Source organism: Lycium barbarum, chromosome 5 (genome assembly GCF_019175385.1).
Source record: "Lycium barbarum isolate Lr01 chromosome 5, ASM1917538v2, whole genome shotgun sequence".
Lineage (NCBI taxonomy): Eukaryota > Viridiplantae > Streptophyta > Magnoliopsida > Solanales > Solanaceae > Lycium > Lycium barbarum.
The window spans coordinates 10386247-10408019 of record NC_083341.1 but is presented as its reverse complement, the minus strand read 5'-3'; the positions used below and the strand labels follow the sequence as shown (position 1 = coordinate 10408019).

Genomic DNA, 21773 nt, shown 5'->3' with positions numbered 1-21773 from the left:
TTTTTCAATGCTCTTAGCTATGTATTCTACCAAACATTAGGCTTAAATTGTAGTTTCTGAAAATGTTGGATTCTGTAAATAACAGTACATTAGAATAATCGGTAGTATGAAAGAATCAAGGGATCGTATAACGTGTTAAGTATCACAAGAGAATGCGTTACCAAAATCTCGAGCTAACCTAACCTGAGGTTAAGTATGACAAGAGAATGAGTTACCAAAAGCTCAAGCTAGCCTAACCTAAGCTGAGGTCTACCAATTTGACCATTTACAAGCTGTCAACCTCATTCGCATTAGAGAACCTCCACCAGTGGTTTCTGCAAGATGCAATTGCATCGCTCCCATCCGATCATGTGAAACTTTGGACTATCAAATTGGAATGGCAGTCGAATACCTAATATTCACAGGATGAATATCTTTGTCGAGCTCCACATAATAAAAAGTTATTCTGCAGTTCTGCACAGCTGCCTCTATTAACGATGCCAGACTTCTCTTGACTGATAATATCCGTGTTATGAATCTATGTTATGCAATGTCGGATGAATAAGCTTTCCACAAGTCTGAGTATCGTGCCTCTAAAGGAGAACATTGGACAGGCATATGTCATGAGATTCATAGCCGATGATTATTTGCAATTTGGCTAATGAGCCATTAGAAATCATCAGCCCCATGATTTTCTCTTCTGAATGAAATATGACCAATAAGATTTAGACCTTTGGCAAGGGAACTTCAGCCAGCGAAGAAACAAGATCTTCTCGTGATTGAGATCTCCTGCTCTGTAGACGTTGTTGGCTTCTATGTGGCGACCAGAAGGAACCCGTGGTACTACTTTCAAATTGCATCTGCCCCAAGCTACCTGATGAAAAACTATGTGCTACACTACTAGACGATGAGTATAAGGAAGATTCACCAAGCTGGATACCGTTGCCACCAAAACCATGCCCAGTGTCAAATGGTCTCTGTTGAGTATTAGCAATTGTTGGGCTGAGTGGCGTCTTCACTCTTGCTTCGCCTGAAAAGACAAAATTGGCATGATCTAAGAAGGATATGAGAAACAGTGCTGATAGGAACTGCAGTACAAGTTACAACAGAGAACATAAAGTGTTAAACCATGGTGGCCTACTTTTTTTTCTTTTTTTTTTTTTAAACAGCAAGAAGAAGTGTGGTGTACACAGACCTTACCGAGTGTGATCCCACAAGTTGTCTGGGAAGGGTGAGGTGTACGCAGACCTTACCCATAAGCATGTATTGTTAAACATGACTCAACGCCATACAAAAGCGTAATCTTCTCACTTTAATCCGCGACAATCATTCATTCTTGTTACAAAATGAAATCTTCCTAAGTCAGTATTAATGGTTTAAAAAGAATTGCTCCTTTAGAAGATGACAGTCTATGGAAGCAAGAAAAAGATCTTAAGTTGAGGAAATTGGCTATGACAGAGGCATAAATTTTCCATTCAACTCCACTTTGTTGAAGTCTTAAAGTTAACTATTAGATACTAAATTAATCTGAAAGCTAAATCAATTACTATCCCTAGAGCTGCATTAACAACTGTGAAAAAAGCGATTGCTGTGTATGTTTGGTGTGACTTCATTTCTGAAGCTATCAAAATTTTCTTTTTTTCTTTCTTTTTTAGGGAAATTTCAATAATGTACAATCCAGCATAAAAAATTACATTCACGTAGCCATATTTTTAATTTAATTCTGCATAGCCATTTTTTTTTGCAACAGTTCTTAATACACACTATATATACCATTATACGACATTATACACTTACTGTAGAAAATGTATCAACCTTGTATAAAAGTGTATAAGAGGTGTTTATACACACTTCTACACTGTTATACAGTATTATACAAACTTATACAAGAGGTGTTAATACGCAAGAGGGGTTTATACATAATGCATAAGAGGTGTTTACACACACTTCTACACCATTTAAAACAACAACATACCCAGTGTGAAAATGTATGCCTGAGCCCGGGTTCGAACCGGGGACCTCTAGTGTGTGAGACTAGCGTGATAACCAACTAAACCGTATAAAAGTGTATAATAATGTATAAGAGGTATTTATACACACCTTTCCCTAAATAACACCAACATTAAACCCTAAACCAAACTAAAAACACTTCAAAATCAATAATTTTCCCAGTGATTTTCTTCGACTAGGTCCCAAGGCGGTTGTCCGGAGGAAGGGTGATTCGACACTTGTCACCTTCTCGACGAAGTGACCTGAACTGGAGTTTAGAGAGTACCGATTTACGTTCTTCGGGAGTAGGCCAATTGGGAACCCAATTTGATTAGCTCTTTGTGGGCCTCCGACGGTGTCCGGTTCGAGTCCGGGTTAGCAGATACAGAGAGGATGAAAAGAAGAGGAATAATGGTGAAGATTACGAGGGTCTTGCCATTTTTTGAGCTTTGTGAACGGATGGATTTAGTTTTTGGGGGAGAAAAGGAGATTTAATTATTTGATTAGTCAGTTTGAAGAGTTTTTTGACTAATCGTTGTAGTGCAGTGATTAAGCACTGAACTGAAATGCCCACCATGGATGAAGGCGCAAAGCTAGGCCCACTTTGTGGCTCACTCGGGTAAAAATCTAAAAATGGGCTAAAACGGGTAATTATTTTGCGCTAATTGTCATAGAGTGTAAAAATCCCTTTTTTAATCAGCGAAACTATCATATTTCTCTAAATTAGACTTCAAAAAAAATACTAATAAAAATGTATAATTCAGGTATACACAAATAAAAAACATCTGTAATGAAAAAGCAGAATGTTTTCACGTTTTCAGTCAAATACATTGTTAGCGTTATGATAGTTTTTATCTTGAGCCGAGGGTCTATTGGAAACAGTCTCCTTACCCTTCACAAGGTAGGGGTAAGGTGTGCGTACACTCTACCCTCCCTAGACCCCACCTGGTGGGATTATACAGGGTATGTTGTTGTTGAAGGTAAGGTAAATATCTAGTCCATAAATCTTATTAATCAATTATCAGATACCCCAAAAAAGATCAAGTATCAGAAGGGAAAGCAAAGAATTTTTTTGTGACGATTTCCCTAACAAAGAGCACATATTCTAAACTAGAATAGCACAGGACACATGCTTTTCAGAAGAAATTACCTGTAATAACAGGACTCCACCGTCTGAAATTGAAAGGTGCTGGAATGTTGATTATAGATGTGGATGCAGCACTATTATTCCTGAAAAGAGGAAGATATGACCTACGGAAGAACCTGGGCATCCACTTGCTAACACATGATAATGCACAAAGAAGTGCAGCTAATGAAGCAAACAAAATAGCAAAAAGAATAACTGGGTGCATCTTCATGAGAAATAGCTTGGAACTAATAAGTTCCACCCCAGCTGAAACTGTCTTTCCAGCTTCCAACAGCGCAACACCAAGTGTCCAAGTAATACTTCCGGAAGCAATGGTTACCTGCCTATCAGTAATGTGCAAGCCTTCTCTCAACAAAAAGACTATGTATGGTGCCCTGAAGCAATACTGTTCTATGAAAGGCTGAGGTGCGACACTAGTCTTTGCAATATCCCAAGTCTTATCACAAAATTCATGACCCTTTTCTAATACATCATCCAGGGCAGCATCAGGGGTCAAGTTGAAAAAACGATATACCACGTAGAAACCAGACATAGCATAGAACTGGCCAAAAGGACGAGGAAGATTTTCTGCAAGAGCACAGGGCTGCAACTCACAATCAATTCCTGAATTTTTGTTAGACCATTCAGAAAAATTAACAGCAGATTTTGCAAGTGAATTGCATTCCTCCCATTTTGGAGCTCCGACAAGCTGAACGCGAACTCCAGGCTTTCCTCCTCTACCTTTAAATTCTCTACCAGTGGAAGGACTACCGCCTTCTTGGTATAGGGAAGTACAATGAGTACAGATATATTGCTCCTTGTAACCAGAATTCAGGCACGGATGCTTGATCTCAATGTTTCCACTGGCGAGATCTACATCACTGATCTTGGGAAGCCTCTTGAGAAGATGAACTACAGACTTGTCAAAAGCATCATTCAGGCCATATCCTTCTAAGGAATAAGCAGAGAGATGATGATTAACAGCACCAATATTCAGCTCTAAGCTAGTTTCATCAGGGAGATTTTCCTTGCTCTCAAAAGTAACCTGCAGTGATGAGCCACCTAAGTCAAGTGCACCAAATGTTCCCTTTTTAGGTTTTGTCCCCAATATACCAGTGTGATGATTCATAGCTATCCATCCATAATAGGCTTCCTCCATGCCAGTGATAGTTTTGACCCATTCTCTCTTGCATAAAAAAGGCGAACTTTTCAGAATGGACCAAGCATTGTTAAGAAGCCATTCTGAGTCTGATTTTGGCAGCCTGCGGACCCCAGCCGTAGCATAAAGATGGAGATAAGTAGTTTTATGTGCATGCTTAGGGATTTGCTTCTCTGCCCATCTAATTAGTGGCTTGATTGCTTTTTTCAAGCCAGATGTGTTGTGCACCAACTTGTCAAATCCGGGTTCTGTCTCCATTCTATTGTAAGCCCGTCCACTCTGTAATTTTGAGTTTCTTTTGAAACCCTCTGGCAGTGATCTCAATATAATAGGGAGATCATTATCCTTTTTATAGTTAGGGGATGCTTGATATACATAAACACGAGTCCCGGTGCTACCACAATCAAGCACAACATAATACTTTGACTCTCCATGGAATAAGTTAAAATGGAAAAACAACACATATAGGAGAAATGCAACCAATAGCAAGCACAGGAGAACTAAGATAACTCGTCTCCATTTTGTCCGTGCAGAAGTGACTGCCGGTGTCCCCTTCACCTTCGAGAAGCTTGTGCCCAAATTTTCTCTCTGGAAGTTTAGCCGTTTTAAATTAGTTGAACCTCTCTCTATTTCGGGGTTAGGACCGCCATCTTCCAGATCAAGCCGCCGGTATGCAGAAAGATCTTGAAGGGATGAGGAAAGTCTCAACTTGTTCTTCTGATCTAAGCTGGGAACATTAAGTGAACCTGGAAGGGGTGGTAACCCCGATGATGGATATGGAGTGTTAGACGTCTTTGGGGTCGAGATACGAGCCACTGCAGCGGAAACAATTTCTGTAACTTTGTTGAGCACCATCCTTGCAGAGATTACAAGTTCTAAGCAAAGTTACTCTTCACGCCAGAGTTTTCTAGTCCATTCTTGCAATGTACATGAAAAGCTCATTGACCATCATCATACAGTAGATAAGTCTCATAAGCATAGCACATGATACACTAATGGCACCTGTAAAGGAGAAGTGTCCTGCAAGGATTATAAAGGAATAACAATTAAAAAACGAATCAAAATCATTTGAACATGGTGTAATAGATAGGACAATCAATGAGGAGTTTAAAACCATAGATTTCAAGTGAAGTAACCAGTTTTAGGTCTACCTATAACATGCAATCTACATTATGGCTTCAGTAATTGAGTTAGTATGTCAAATGGTGCTCATCATACGTGATGCAACTCAACTCAAGATGAGCCAAAAAGACCAAACATATAGAAGTACACACTCAGTTAGAGCATATGCACTAAGCCATTGACACAACATTAATATGGATATTCAGAAGTTCAAAAGTCAGTCATATTTATGGTCCAAGGACGTCCTCTTGCTTAACGCTACCTATGTGAGCTTTGCATGGCCAGCCTCATGTCCAAATAAAGGGGAAGAGTGGTGATTGATTGACAGCTAACGTAAAAATAGCCATAAAATCATTAATCTTCCAAATATTTTGTTCTTTTGCACCCAAATAGTGAGGAATAGATATAGAGGATTCATATACCCAACACCAACTAGTATGGGACTAAGACTTAGTCGGTTGAAACATCTCCTACCTCAATTTGTCCTAGAATTTTCTCTAGAGATATACATATTTTACCTGTACATCCATTATTATAGAAAATAAACATGCCACAACTGATTGCTCAAATGAATTGAACATAACAATACCCCTCATAACATCATACACGTGCTTCTTATAGCATATATAAATTAAACGCACATCTACATCATTATTCAAATTTGCTCACTGCTTCCCCCTAATCTAAATGTAATTCACATTCTTTTCACCAATTTTGCGACGTAAAACTGCGGAAAATCAATCAGCACATACAATTTTCAGTGCGAATGAATCCAGATGTAGGTCTATTAATCTGTTCGAGACAAAATTTATACATTTAATACTGCCTGAGAGTACGACAATGACAAATTGTTTGTAGTTAAAAGCCCATCACTATTTGTGGCGAATGGAGTATTAAAATTTCAGCATTAGATAACTAGGGGCCTGTTTGGCCATAAATACCAAAAACTTTTTCACTTTTTTTGGAATTTTTGAAGTTGGAGTTGTGTTTGGCCATAGTTTTTGAAATTGTAGTTTTTGGTGAAATGTAGTGTAAAAAAGTGAAAAAAGTGGAAATTTTTTGAAAAACAAGTTTCTCTTGTTTTTAGTATTCCGGAATACAACTCTAGAAAAAAGTGAATAATTTTTATGGCCAAACGCTAAAAGTAAAAAAAGTGAAAAAATTTCCGGAAAAAAGTGAATAATTTTTATGGCCAAACGCCCACTAGATCTTTCATAACAATGAACAACTGAAAAATCAATAAGCACATTCAATTTTCAGTGTGAATCCGGATGCTAGTTTCGAAAACTGTTCGAAATAAGCACTACATAAAAGTAGGATAATCACAAATTTTTGTAGTTAAAACGTATTATTTTTTGGGGCGAAGGGAGTATTAAAACGAGCAGCATTAGATGACTAGATCTTCCGTAACTATGAACAACTGAAAATTCAATCAACACATTCAATTTTCAGTGTGAATCCGGATAATCTGTTTGAACTAAAATTTATACAATTATACAGTACACGAACGTAGGAAAATGTAGTTAAAATTCCATTATTTTTGCGGCGAAAAGGAGTATTACAAGTTCAGCATTAGATATATCACTAAAAATTCAATCAGCACATTCAATTTTCCTTAATTTCTTCAAACAAAAACTTATCCAATTATGTATACATAGGCAGTAGGATAATCACAATTTTTTTGTAGTTTGCATGTATCATTTTTTTTTTTAGTACAAAAATTAAGCATTAAATAACTAGATCTTCAGTAACAATAAACAACTAAAATGACAAAATCACAGTAATACAATCACAAAATCGTGTAGTAATTAAAAAAAATTACAAAATCATAATACTAATAAACAATCGTGACAGTTAAAATTTCTGAAATCAATCAAAACAGTAAATAAATTCACGAAAATGCAAATGAAAACCGGTAAAAAAAAAGTAACTTACGGATCAGTTAAAAAATAGTTACTCATTTGTTTGTGGGGACTCAGTTTCATAATTTGTTCGAAAAACAATTAAACAATTATGTACTGCATAACATTAAAGTAAGATATAATCACAAATTATTTTTGTAGTTAAAATGACATTAACTAGATCTTAAATAACAATGAACAACTAAAATAACAAAATCAGTATAAAAAATCAATAAATCTTAAATTGATTTAACACAGTAAATAAGTTACGCGAAAATGCAAATGAAAACAGGTAAATTTACTTACGGATCGGTGAAAAGAATAATCGTCGGTGCAGTAAAAAAGAGTGTTGTGACTTGTTTGGCTGTGGGTTCTCAGTTTAGCGAGATCGTGAATAAGAAGTGAAAATGAAGCAGATCTAAAAGGAAGAAATTAACAGCAAACCAAACTGAGTCTTCCGTGTTGAATGACTCCCTTTACTGAAACGGTCATGGTTTTACTCATCTAACGTATATTCGAAAAACCTTTTTCCTACTATATTTTTAAAGGTATAATAATAATAATTTCAATAATATATAATTCAATATAAAATATTATATCCACGTAGCCATATTTTAAATTTATATCCGCATAGTCAATTTTTTTTTTTTTTTTTGCAACATTTTTTATACACACCATATTCAACATTATAACTTAGATAATATATATCAATCTTGTATAAAAGTGTATATAATAATGTCTAAAAGGGTTATGTCGGATAATATTAGAAATATGGGCCATTTCGAGTAAATATTTTTTGCAAATAGACAGATTGTTATTTTTGCTTTTTTGAATACGAATAATTTCCCTGTAAACGAGTACTAGTTTTTTTAAAAGTATCGTTTTTTAAATAATTATCCAAAATATATAGAACATTTTTTCGTGATTTTACCCCCAATTATCAATTGTTCAGTTTTCTCTTTTAACATATAGATGGTTAGTTCAGGTTAATTAAAAAAAAATTAATAATTAGAATGTGAAACTCGGTGCGTTAATGAACAATTAACTTCTTCTTTTTTTGTTTTGTTTTGTTTCATAAAGTTTTACGATGAACATTGCTCAATTTTGCCGCTTACAGCTTGTTTAGATGGCTGTTGGTAGTTTACCCATCCTTTGTTTTTGGACAAAAAAACAAAATCATTATTGTACAATATTTATTATAGAGTATTGAGTGATTATCTTTTAAGAACCGTTTGGCCATTATAATTTTTCACTTTTTCCCTAACTTTTTTTCACTTTCTTTGAAAAACAGCGCTTGATCATGAGAATTTCAAATACAATTTTTATTTGAAAATCAGCATTTGGCTATGAAGTTGTATTTAGAATTTAAAAAATACTTAAAACTCTGTTTTTAGCTTTTTATTTTTATTTTCAATACACTCAAGGAACCAAATATTCTTTACAAAAATTATAATCAAACACAACTTCATCTTCAACTCTAACTTTAAAATTCCAAATAAAGTGAAATATATTTGATTTTCATGACCAAACGCATACTAAATAAAAGTTCAAATAGATTGTAGTGTATTGTATTGTTTGATCACACTTTTCTGATAGAAGGTTAATTGGTAACAGCGTCTCTACCTCACAAAGATCGGAATAAGGTCTGTGCATTTTATCCTCTCCAGACTCCACCTATTGATTACACTGAGTATGTTATTATTGTATCCTATTGTACATAATGAATCTATTAAAATATTAGGGAAAATTTCAGAAATATACAATTTGCTCACTTAATAAATTGCAAAAATAACTCAAAACTTATATTGATCCATTAACTGTTGTAAATATTATCAATAATTACTCATAAAAATAATTTAAAGCAATTTAAAACTATGGGCTCTAAAAAGGAAGGAATTAGCAGCAAACTGAGTCTTGGGTGTTGAATGACTCCACCAACCTCTTCGTAGTAAAAAAATATGTTTCAACCCGCCCCGCCCCTCGTAAACCCGCATATTTTTTTACTAAAAATGGCCGCATAATTTTTTACTAAAAATGAAATTTATAAAATTCTTTTTGATTTTCATGCTAGTATTAATTTAGGCCATTAATTTATTATACGTAAATAGTTCTGTTTATTATCATAATTAGGCTGATTAGGCTTATACCAAGATGGTCAAACTTGTACATCAATGCCTAAATTTTGTCTGTAGAAGCAGTACAATTGACTTATTTTATTTCGTGCAGACAAATTTTTTGGTGAATGCAATCCTCCCTAATTCAGCATTCTCCGTTAGTGATAGACAGTGAAGAATGACTCAAATGACTAACAGAATTTTCAGTCCTAAAAATCAGAACATCAATGGGAAAATAACCCTCTATGACTATTTAGGAAAAATAATTATCCTAAATAGCTCATGAATGTAAAATTACCCGAAATTGCCCAATTTGTACCCCTCACTTCAAAAACCTTCTGTGTATTTGTACCCTCACTACAATTGAAAAAATATTTTATATTTGTTATAAAATAATAAAGCAAGAACAATAATATTTGTAGAGAAGAGAGAAGAGAGGGGAATTCTTTATTTTTCTTGTTAGGGATTATTTACAATGAAGGAGAACCTCTATATTTATAGGGGAAAAGTGGTTTGATCCCAAAGTCACTAACCCTAATATTTCTCGTAAAGATAGACATCCATAATAATAAATAATATTTATAACACCCCCCCCCCCCCTTGGATGTCTATTTGATAGATAATGTGTCTCGTTAAAACCTTACTAGAAAAAGCCCAGTGGGAAAAATTCTAGTGAAGGAAAAAGAGTACACATTTCTAATAATGCGTCATTTGGTTGCTTCATTAAAAACCTTACAAGGAAAAACCCAGTGGGACAAAAACCTTAAAAGGAAAAAAGAGTACAACGCGTATTAACTCCCCCTGATGAGAACTTCAATCCAAAAACTTGAATCTTCACATCTCAATCTTGTGCACCATCTTCTCGAAAGTTGCAGTTGGTAGAGACTTGGTGAATAAATCAGTCATATTATCGCTCGAACAAATCTCTTGCACGTTGATATCACCATTCTTCTAGAGCTTATGTGTCAAGAACAACTTTGGTGAAACATGCCTTGTGCTTTTATGAATCCTCTCTTTAGTTGGGCTATGTATGTTGCTGCATCTTCAGTCTTTGGATAGAGTTATATTGTTGAAATCACTCCAAGTGCATTCCTGACTTGCTTTATAAACAGATGTTATCTTTATATGATTTGACTGTCATGTAGAACAACATCGTATGACTATAATCCCCCATAGTCATAGCAAAATATATAAATGCATCAATTGCATAAAGATATGGCACTTCAAGACCAAAAAATTCTGCAAGTTTCTCATTTCAACTTCTTTCAGCAGATAATCTATTTCTTTCGAAAACTCTTCAAGAGTTTCAATAATTCTCAAGTCATCAACTTGCACTAACAATATGACAGATTTTGATTCACAAAGACGTAAGGATAAATAGAGTCATTTGTACCCTTAGCCAATAAATATTCATTAAGGTGATAAATCGGATTCACCTTGCTTAACTTAATTCATATAAAAATTATGAACAAATTTCTACAACTTATATATGCTTCAGGCATTTAAAATTCTTCAGGAATTTTAATATAATTTTGTCAAGTAATTCATGTAGGTTGTGACAACATCTATTTCTTTTTAAATATGTGACATCTTCTGGTGTCTGGACAACAGGTCCAATAAGCTTTACGTTTACCGAGATGCGTCATTTCACTTGATAATTATTTCTATGTTAGCATGCTTTAATAGACGTAGAATTTAGATTCTCACCATCTTTTACAACATTGCGCTATATTGTACCAAAGTTATCGTCGACGATATATCATTTGTATCGGTTCGCAATGTGACATAACTTATTGAGATCTCATCACTTCCATTATTTTTAGGTACCTAAACCTCTCATGAGGTTTCATGAAGTGTTATGTCGTAGGCTCTTCAAGAGCACATTGCCTCCTTATAATGATCAGTGATCATTTGCTCCTCTTTCTTTTCAATGATTATTGTGTTTGGAACCGATTATTCTATCACGCTTCATGCATGCTGTAGACTCTATCCTTCAGGGACATGAATTTAATAGGAGCATTTTGCAGCTGAAATTAAAAATTAATTTTGGGTCAGCAAATGCTTCTAGCATTTGAGTTGAATTATCTTTTGAATGAGCATCATACTAATGATAATTCATAACATATTCCTCAGCTGCTTATTCTCTCCCCTTTACTGCTTATTCTCTCCCCCTTTATGTTAGAAAAACTAACATATATCCCATCTTCTTTGGGGGAATCCATCTTTGTGCATCATGGTAGATTAATTAATCATATACCAGACATAAAAAATTATTAGATGGAAATATCTGGTTCCTAACCCTGAACCAATTGTGAGGGGAGAATTTATCATAATTTATTGGTCTGGAGCATACAAGTGATGTATACAATATATCATATCTCAGACCAGCACATGAATCATTGTTCTCATAAGCAATAGTTTAGCTATTTATTGGAGGCATTCAACGCCAAACCAGCTTGGATATAAACTAGCATTCACAAGATGAATTATCTTGATTACATAATATGAAAATTGCGCTCTCAACTCAATCATTTTTGAGCAAGTAACTTTGCATATGTCAAACTGCAGGTTGACAATAAACGCACATGTAACTGTCTTATCGATCCATCTATTTAAGATATCACATAACAAGTGAACGGGCCCATATCCACCTTTTATATTTTTTCAGAATTTGGGGAATTCAATCTCAATATTTGCTAGTATAATCAACTTATTATGGGAACAAGCAACAAGAATAAATACTTGAAGAATCCTCTAGTTCTTCAATATATGTCAAATACTCAATTTTCACATCATATTTGAATCGAAATGGCCAAACCGCTCATGCCGACTAATAAAATTATTTATACTAGTAACTTCAAGTTTACCATGCCATGTGCTATTTTTTTAGTAAACTTCTGGTTTACTATAACATGAATTCATTTTCGTATCAATAAACTTCTGGTTTACCATGGCATGTGATTTCATCATGCTTATATTTGTGTAGTACAATTTGGAGAATAAAAAGGGTAACATTTCCCATAAATATTTCTTACCTACTATGATTTTGAAGATATTTAATCCTCAAATCATCTATAGCTTCAATATGATAGTCATTTACTTTAGTAAACTTCGGGTTTACTACAACTTGTGTTTTGATCATAACACCTTCATATATTACAATCTAGAACGAATGACATAATACTATACGAGCTCTTTAGGAGCCTTTAATTTATTTCCCATAATCACACATTGTTTGGACAGTACTAGTGCCATGATCTTCTAAATAAATAGTTAGCTCTTCTGGAGCCCTTAATTGATTTTGTACTAACAAACATGACCTTTAATCGCTTTTGGAAACTTGATTATTTAGATGAGCTTTATACATAAGTTTCAATAGCTTATTATTTCTCTCAACCACAAGAAAACGCCGCTTCAATATATTTCTCAATTCTTTTTTTTTTTCTACTTGCAAAAAGTCATACCAATACTTCTAGACTGCCAAAAGACATATAGAACTATTCCTTAATAGTACATCCCAACATTTTAAGAAAATTAAAGCAAATTAAATAGAAATATTTCCTGAAAGCACAACAAGTGCACCATAGATAATTCAGAAATACGTCAAACCATTTTGTTTAGTAAATAAGGTAATACTATAACTTGCACCTCACAATGTATTTGAGCCGATCAATTGTGAGCAAAATGCTTCATAAAAAAAAATCAAGAGTAATAAGCATGTTACTTTATTTTTTTTTATTTGTTTTTAATACCCCTCCATCTAATCGGAGGAGTTTAACATTCCTATCATAGTTTTGTTTTCGAGATTAAACATTCCGATTACAGAAAATCAAATATATTTCTATTAGCAAATTCTACATGCCAATTGGTAATCAAGGATGTCATATTTAACCTCAAATTAATGGTAAATCATTATACATGCAAACTTAGTGAAAAATAAAGCACCAACTTAGGATAGATAAGTTTTGATTTCATTACACAACTATGAATTGATTCTAACATCACATTTGGACTTGGTGAGTTGGCCGTGGTAGAAATACAGGCCATACATTTTGCTGGCTTACTCAAATATATTAGTTAAGATAAATCACTAATACATATGGGTAAGATTGGGATCTTATCAATTGAAGGCAAACAAATAAGAATCAAGGAGTCAATGCTTAATACATAGTGAATACTTAAATAACCAAAACTGAAAGCTTGCAGAAAAGTAAGAAAACTCTTTACATGCATTATAAAGTCACAACAAATTTTGGGGAGAAAATTTCATTATTTTATTAATTTAGAAGTAAATTTCAAAGTTGAACTTTTTCGAGAGTAAAGTTCAAAACCTTCTTATTTTGAGAGTAAAGTTCAAAGTCTAATTACTTCAGGAATAATTTTTAAAGTTTTACTACGACAGGAATAAATTTTAAAGTTCTACTACTTCGGAAATAAATTTAAGTATTTTACTACTTCATGAGTAAATTTCAAATTCTTACTACTTCGAGAGTAAGTTTCAGGGTTCTACTACTTCGAGAGTAAATTTCAGAATCGTACCACTTCGGGAGTAAATCTCAAAGTTTATCTCTTCAGGAGTAATTTCAAAATTTGCCTCTTCAGGAGTAAATTTTAATGTTTACTACTTCAGGATTAAAGAATACAATATTCAGATATTTCTTCTCAATTATTCTACCTCTTCTGGAGGTGAAGCGTGATATTCTCACTACTTAGAGCACGTCTGTATTTATAGTCTTTACTAAATATTGTCACATTCACTCCAGGGAATGGATCTGTGTTTATACCATCAAAAGTTCTATTCTTCATGAACGAATCATAATCATCTGAACTTGCCTTAACCATATAAAATTGTGATCACTTAGAACCTCCTTTAAGATATTGCTACTTCAGGAGCAAATCGAGGCATAAATACAAATATTTCTGTAACATATCTTCCTTTATAATCACAATAATCCTATGAAAATATCACCACTTCCCACACTACAAGAAAGTATAGAAATCGCAACAAAAATTTTTATATTTGGCAACAACTTAATTTTATTGTTGGCAAATGATTTTTTTGTTGCCAAAGAATTTAATTTTGTTGTCATAGTATTGATTATTGTTGCAAAAAGTACTTTTGGCAACAAAAAAAAAAGTTGTTGCACGTTGTTGCAATAACAGCCGTTGGGAAAAGTTCATGCAACAAAATATTTTTTTTTATTGCCAAAAGTACTTTTTGCAACAATAATCAATCTATGGCAACAAAAAAAAATTATTGCCAAATATTTTTTTTCTTGTAGTGCCAGTGGTCATAAATATAAGATTATCATGTAAAAGCATAATTGGAATTTTAGATAATTCAAATAGTACATATACGAGGCCTTGCAAACTAATTAACGGTTTGCTATCCTGTAATTAAATATCCACTAAAAAGAATGGATACAAATATTCAAGGCCTTTATCCAGTTCATTGTCATGGAAAATATTGTTGTTCTTTTACATATAGTACGTAAGCATAATGTCCACTAGACTGTTTTGAGGAAATATGGCAATAGATTTACCAGAGAGAAAATTACTTACCTGTAAGGGTGAGGAAATAAGACTATAAAGTCAAAGCTCAAATCTTGCCTCAGCAAAGCCTTTTGTGGTAGATGGACCAAACAATAGCATATTCCAACCAAAAAAAATAACTCATCAATTTTGAATTTCTAGATTAAGCGTGGTAGGGTCTCGTGCTGATAACGTGTTATATAACAATAAACTAAAGCAAGAATATATGTAGAACAAGAGAGAAGAGAGTTCTTATTTCTTATAAGGGATGAAATACAATGAAGGAGAACCTCTATATTTATAGGGGAAAAGTGACTTGATCCCAAAGTCACTAACCCTAATATTTCTCCTAAAGATAGACATCCATAATAATAAATAATATTTATAACAATATTGTTGTATACAATTGACTTTTCTTGGATATAAACACCTCTTATACATTATTATACACTCTATATATTATTATACACTTTTATACCAGGTTGATACATTGTCTATTCCAGATGTATAAAGTTGTATATTGTTGTATAATATTGTATATTGTGAAAAAGTGGCTATATGGGTGTAATTTAAAAATATGGCTACGCAAATGTAATTTTATATGTTAGATGGTATATTATTGAAATTTTCTCAAAATCAAAAGCCGCACTAGCTTCTATTTCGTTTTTGAAGACACTTGGACCTTTATGATATCGAACAACGAAGAGTGCTAAAACCAAACACATAAAAAAGCTTTGAAAACCTGAACCCAAGTTATCTCCGGTCCATTATTCATACTTCAATTCGTCCTATCAAACTACTCCTTCCGTCCCATAATAAGTGTAATTTTAGCTAAAAACATGCATATTAAAAAATTAATAATGTAATATGAAGTTTATTAAATTACCCCTATATAATAAAAATAAATTACTTTTTCCTCTTGATTAGAACATGCACAAGTAGTAATCTTTTTGATATTGGGAATTCAACAATATCAAGTTACTATGTGGCTTTTCCAATCATCATCTAAATCCTACTTTAACTTGTCAGTTTTTGTCTAAGGATAGAGTTGGAAAAAACTAGCCAATTTATGTCTTGATTTCTTAAGGTGACACTTATTATGAGACAATTTTTTTTTTTCTTTTTAACTAAAATTGACACTTATTATGGGACGGAGGGAATAGTTCCTCCGATTTAGTAAACCAAGAAATATTCAAAAGACAAAGCCTTGCTTCAAAAGGTAAATTCATACTCCCGAAGTCCCATAATAAGTATCACTTTAGCCAAAAAATATTGTCTCATGATAAGTGTCATCTTAGGAAATCAAGACACAAATTGGCTAGTTTTTTTCAATTCTACCCTAATTGGCTAGTTTTTTTTCAATTCTACCCTTAGACAAAAAGTGACAAGTTAAAGTAAAATTTAAATGATGATTGAAGAAGCTACATAAAAACTTGATATTATTGGATTCCTAATGTCAAAATGTTCACTACTTGTGCATGCTCTAAACAAGAGGAAAAAGAATTTATTTTTATTATATAGGGGTAATTTGGTAAACTTTATACTGCATTATTAGTTTCTTAATATGCGTGTTTTTTACTAAGTTGACACTTATTATGGGACGGAGAGAGTAACTTCCACACTAAAAGGTAACATGAATATAAGATAAAGAGAAGTAATACATCTCATTCTAGATTTGACAATCATATTGAATAACAGAATTGGATTAGTCAATAAAGTAAACCATTCATTTGCAGAAAGCCAATTATGAAACTTGCTAGACAAATCAATATTTAAGACCAAAGAGAACCCAAATGATCATATGTAGAAACTCCAAGAACAAAATTAGACAACATCTAATCAGCTGTTCACTCATTGGTGTTCCCCAGTACAAGCTAAACAAAAAAATATGACTAAAAATGTAACTGCACATAGCCCAAAAACAAGTTATGTCCAACTACTTTTAAACATTCAAATCTATCATCACGAATGACCTTGATAGACAAATGTAGGGCCTTCAAACAAGCATCACTAAACACCTGATAAGAGCAACATCAGCTACCAACTTCAAATAGTGTCAACAGGAGTAAGTATACAATAAAGGAAGCCAATTGAAAATGACAATCACCACAGCAAGATATAACGAACACAGGTTGATTCTAAAGAAACGTGTGAAAGTGCAAGAGGGGGGTGAATTGTAAAATTTTCGATCAGTTAGTCGACTAGGTTGAACCAATAGTCGACTACTTACTCAGTGAATGCTAAAGTAAGGTGCAGAAAATAAATGACACAAGTATTTTATACTGGTTCAGATTCAATGTGAATCCTAGTCCAGTCCCCTTGGGTTGCAAGGGTGTTCTCTGCAGCTCTTTTATAAAGGTTTGGTACAATGGAGGTTTTGAATGGAGTTCCTACGTCTACACTCAAATCACTCTTATTCTTTTTGATACAAATCCTCACAAACTGTAACTCTCCTTTCTTTTTTGTTACACTAAAAATCACTCAGACTAACAATGTTTGTTTAAAAGTAAAGCAGAACACTTGAGGGAATGAGACTAAGCATAAGTCTTGTGCTTGTGAAGCAGCCCTTTTAAAGCGTTGTTAGGCTCTTCACGCCGAGAGATCAACCCAAGGGATTTGATCCTTGGAAATAGAATTAACGATCCTATTTCCAAGAATAAGGCTGAGCTGTTGCTGCTTTCCTTGTGCGTTGAGGCAGCACTATTAATCATCACGATTATTACACTCCATGAGATATTTCTTTTAATGTTGGAGATGACCTTTCCTTCCTTGAAACGATTTGATACTGCTGGGATATTCTTTCTTTAATGTTGCAGATATCTTTCCTTTGTTGAACGATTTTGTACTGCTGGAGAGTACTACTGTTAGCCACGTTAGGGCTGAGAAATCTTCACTTGAGTGAGCCCAGCTCGTTGGGGCTGTTTTGTGGGCTCCTATCTTGTTGGGACTGTTTTGTGGGCTCACATATATTCCTTGTGTGATTCAATTACTATACCTGCACAATTAAAATTGTCATCATAAAAACTTGACACTAACAATCTCCCCCTTTTTGAGGATGACAATTTTAAATACTATGTAGTCAACTTCCCTGTAACGAATGCTCCCCCTGAATGGGTGGAGGCTCCCCCTGACTAGTCGACTAGTCCTTGTAGGCTCCCCCTGAACAGTTGACTGTCCAGTTCTCCCCCTTTGGCATCACTAAAAAAAAAAGACAAGGAAACATCAGACATATATATAGACTTATAACATGCATAAGATACCAAACCAAGCAACACAAAAAGACCAACCAAAATAGCAGCATAAACACAACCAAAACATAAGGCCCACAAAAACATTATTTGAACAGACCAAAAACAACAAAAAAAAAAAACTATTCTTGGCGGCGAAAGACGGGACGACGAAGAAAGTAGGCTAATGTGTTCACAATAGCATCCTTCATTTCAGTCAACGGAGTAGTAAGACGTTCAGGCATGGCGTTAACACTGGCTTGAAGCTTGGCGGATAGTTTGACCGCTTCCTTTAAAACAACATCCAGTTTAAGCTGCAGCTTAGAGACATCAGCACCCGTTTCCTTAGTCGCATCACGAATCTTCTCTACTTGAAACAATGTGGATGCCATTAAGTCTTTGACAGACTCAAGTTTTTCATCCATAGAAGAAAGTTTGGCGAGAAGTTCTGCGTAGCTTTCAGCAGAGGCGACAGAAGGATCTGATTTTCTCCCTTTGGTAGAGGGACCAGGTTGAGATGCCTCATAGACGTCCTTTAACACCCAAGAATCATTGCTCAAGACATATCCCATGCTACCAAACGCCATTGAATTGTAGCATTGCTTAACTAGAGTAATGGGATAGTCGACTAAATCTATTTTGTGGACTTCAAGTATGCGGGAGATGAGCATTCCATAGGGAAGGCTAGAAGGATTGGAAGCACACTCAATCATGTAATTGATGATGATGGAGGAAAAATTTATTTTCTTCTTGGAGATAAGGCAAAAAGCAAAGATAGCATCACGTTGGGAGATAGTAGAATAAGACCCAGCAGGAGGAACAACAGTAGTCGCAACCATATGAGCAAGCACACAAGCCTCAAAAGAGATGTTGGACGGACCAATTTGAGCAGGAACAGAGGTGGAATTTGAAAGGGTTTTCTTAACATCATCAAAAGACACTTCAAAAGAATCAGGCCAGGAATTTTTGGGTAGTTCGGAAAAACCAGTACAGGTGCAACCAAAAATAAAGTCAAGAACAGAGCAATTTAGCACAATGTGGGTACCAAGAACCATTTTTTCGAGTTCATTAGCTTTAGAAGACCGAAGATTTGCATAAAACATGCGAACAGGGGTTTCATACACATGAGGAGGGGTTTTGAAAAAGTTTTCCCATCCTTGATAGAAAAATAACTGTTTGACCTTGCAACATAGAGAAAGCATATGGTCAAGATCAACAATCCTACCAGAGACGATGGTTTTGTCTTCAAGAGACGAGAAGAGTTGTTGATGATGGTCATCCCAAAATTTCTTGCAAAGATCAAGGGGTTTATCAGTGATGGTTTTGAGTTTCTTGGAGGAGGTGGAGCATGCAGCATCAGCAAAGGCTCGCTTTCCAAGATTGCAAATTGGAATAGAGTCGGAGGTGTCAGAGGAAGAGGAGTCGCCGGAGATGACGGAGTCATGAGGGGCAGAAGAGAGATTCTTTCCGATTTCCTGGAGTCTTGAGCTTTGGCGTGTGGAGAGAAGAGGGGTTTTCGCGTTTTTCACCATTGGAGAGACGAGAGTACAGACGGAAAAGGTTGGCAGGGAAAGGTAGACAGAAAGGTGAAAAGGGTTTATGGGGATACAGATGAAAAAAAAGATTTTATGGGAAGGTAAAAAGTAAAATATGGGAAGATGGGACGGTCATAATTGGATGGATACAATTTATGGCAAGGATTTGAATAGCCGAAAATCTGGACACGGATTGTTAAACAATTTAGACAGATTTCTCAATAATTCCCAAAGATTTTCTTAGCATGCAGAAACGTTCTTCAAGAAGAGGTTTAGTAAAAATATCAGCAAGCTGATTTTCAGTGTTAACAAAGACTATTTCAAAATCTCCCTGAGCAACATGATTTCTGATAAAATGATGCTTAATATCTATATGCTTGTCCCTAGAATGATGCACAGGATTTTTGGACAGATTTTTGAACGAGTTCTTTAGCATACTTAGCTTGACATATAAATATTCCACTGTCAGTTTGATGGATTTGTAGTCCCAAGAAGAATTTTAATTCTTCCATCATACTCATTTCGAACTCGCTTTGCATAAGATCAGAAAATTCCTTGCACATAGAAGGGTTAGAGCTTCCAAAAACAATATCATCAACATATATTTGTATAATGAGATTTCCTAATGAGGATCGTTTAATGAAAAGAGTTGTATCGATCTTTCCTCGGAAAAAGCCGTGACTTACCAAGAAAGAGCTTAAGCAATCATACCATTCCCTAGGGGCTTGTTTAAGACCATATAAAGCTTTACTTAATTTAAAAACATGATAGGGAAATTTTAAGTTTTCAAAACCTGGCGGTTGTTTGACGTACACTTCTTCTTCAATGAACCCATTTAGAAAAGCACTTTTGACATCCATTTGAAAAAGTTTGAATTTTTTAAAAGAAGCATATGTGAGCAAAATTCTAATGGATTCCAACCTGGCAACAGGGGCAAAAGTTTCATCATAGTCAACTCCTTCCTGTTGTGAGTATCCTTGAGCAACAAATCGGGCTTTGTTTCTAACTACTTCTCCGACCTCATTTAGCTTGTTTCTGTATGCCCATCTTGTGCCAATGACTGAAGCATTCTCAGGTTTCGGAACTAGATTCCACACCTTGTTCTTTTCAAATTAATCAAGTTCTTCTTCCATAGCTTTGGCCCAGTATTCATCTTTTAAGGCATCACTAACTTTCTTTGGTTCATATTGAGAAATAAGAGCCAAATTTACATTATTTTTACTAGATGCTCTAGTTTTCCTCCCTTCATGAATGTCTCTAATAACAAATTTCTTTAGATAGTCAGGTTCGCTTCTCCATTCGTTTGGAACTGTTCCAATAGTAATATCAGTCGACTGAGGTGCATCAGAAGTCGACTCACAGGGTGCCTTTTCTTCAATGGGTCTTGTAACCACTGCAGTAAGTATTTGACTGTCTTCTCATCTGCAATTTTCCTTTTCTCGGCCAGGTGATTAGTATCATCAAATACAACATGAATAGACTCTTCAATAGATAAAGTACGTTTGTTGTAAATTCTATAGGATCTACTAGTAAGAGAATAACCGAGAAATATACCTTCATCACTTCGAGGATCAAACTTACCAAGATTTTCCTTCCCATTATTGTGAACAAAACACTTACATCCAAAAGGATGAAAGTAGCTAATATTTGGTTTCTTACCCGTCCATAGCTCATATGGAGTTTTCTTGAGAATTGGTCTGATTAGACATCTGTTCAAAATATGACAAGTTGTACTTACCGCTTCAGCCCAAAAGTGATGTGGTAAGCTTGTTTCTATGGTCATTGTTCTTGCCATATCTTGAAGGGTTCTGTTCTTTCGTTCAACTACACCATTTTGTTGCGGAGATCGAGGTGAGGAGAAGTTGTGTGTGTATCCTTGATCATTGCAGAATTCTTCAAAAGCTTTATTTTCGAATTCTCCTCCATGATCACTTCTAATGGAAGTGATGTAATATCCTTTCTCACGCTGAATTTTCTCACAAAAAAACTTAAAATTCTTTAGAGTATCATCTTTATGAGCAAGAAATATTACCCAGGTAAAACGAGAGTAGTCATCTATTATAACAAATGCGTACCTTTTTCCTCCAAT

The 21773-nt window shown here is 34.6% G+C and overlaps 1 protein-coding gene across 1 annotated transcript; it reads right to left on the bottom strand.

Moving 5' to 3' along the window:
• Positions 1-22: 22 nt before the first annotated feature.
• Positions 23-7807, bottom strand: LOC132640410 (probable apyrase 7). Its single transcript, XM_060356997.1, has 3 exons — positions 7583-7807; positions 3119-5273; positions 23-1009 (listed from the first exon to the last, which is right to left on the bottom strand). The coding sequence occupies exons 2-3, from the start codon at positions 5106-5108 to the stop codon at positions 705-707; spliced, it is 2295 nt and encodes a 764-aa protein (XP_060212980.1). The 5' UTR covers positions 5109-5273; positions 7583-7807; the 3' UTR covers positions 23-704.
• Positions 7808-21773: the final 13966 nt, after the last annotated feature.

Bases quoted from the DNA above. Each gene is read 5' to 3' on its own strand.
- LOC132640410 (XM_060356997.1), bottom strand. From the start codon at position 5,108: ATGGTGCTCAACAAAGTTACAGAAATTGTTTCCGCTGCAGTGGCTCGT. The intron at 1,010-3,118 runs GTAATTTCTTCT...TTGTCTTTTCAG, and splicing joins GTGGAGTCCTGTTATTACAG to GCGAAGCAAGAGTGAAGACG.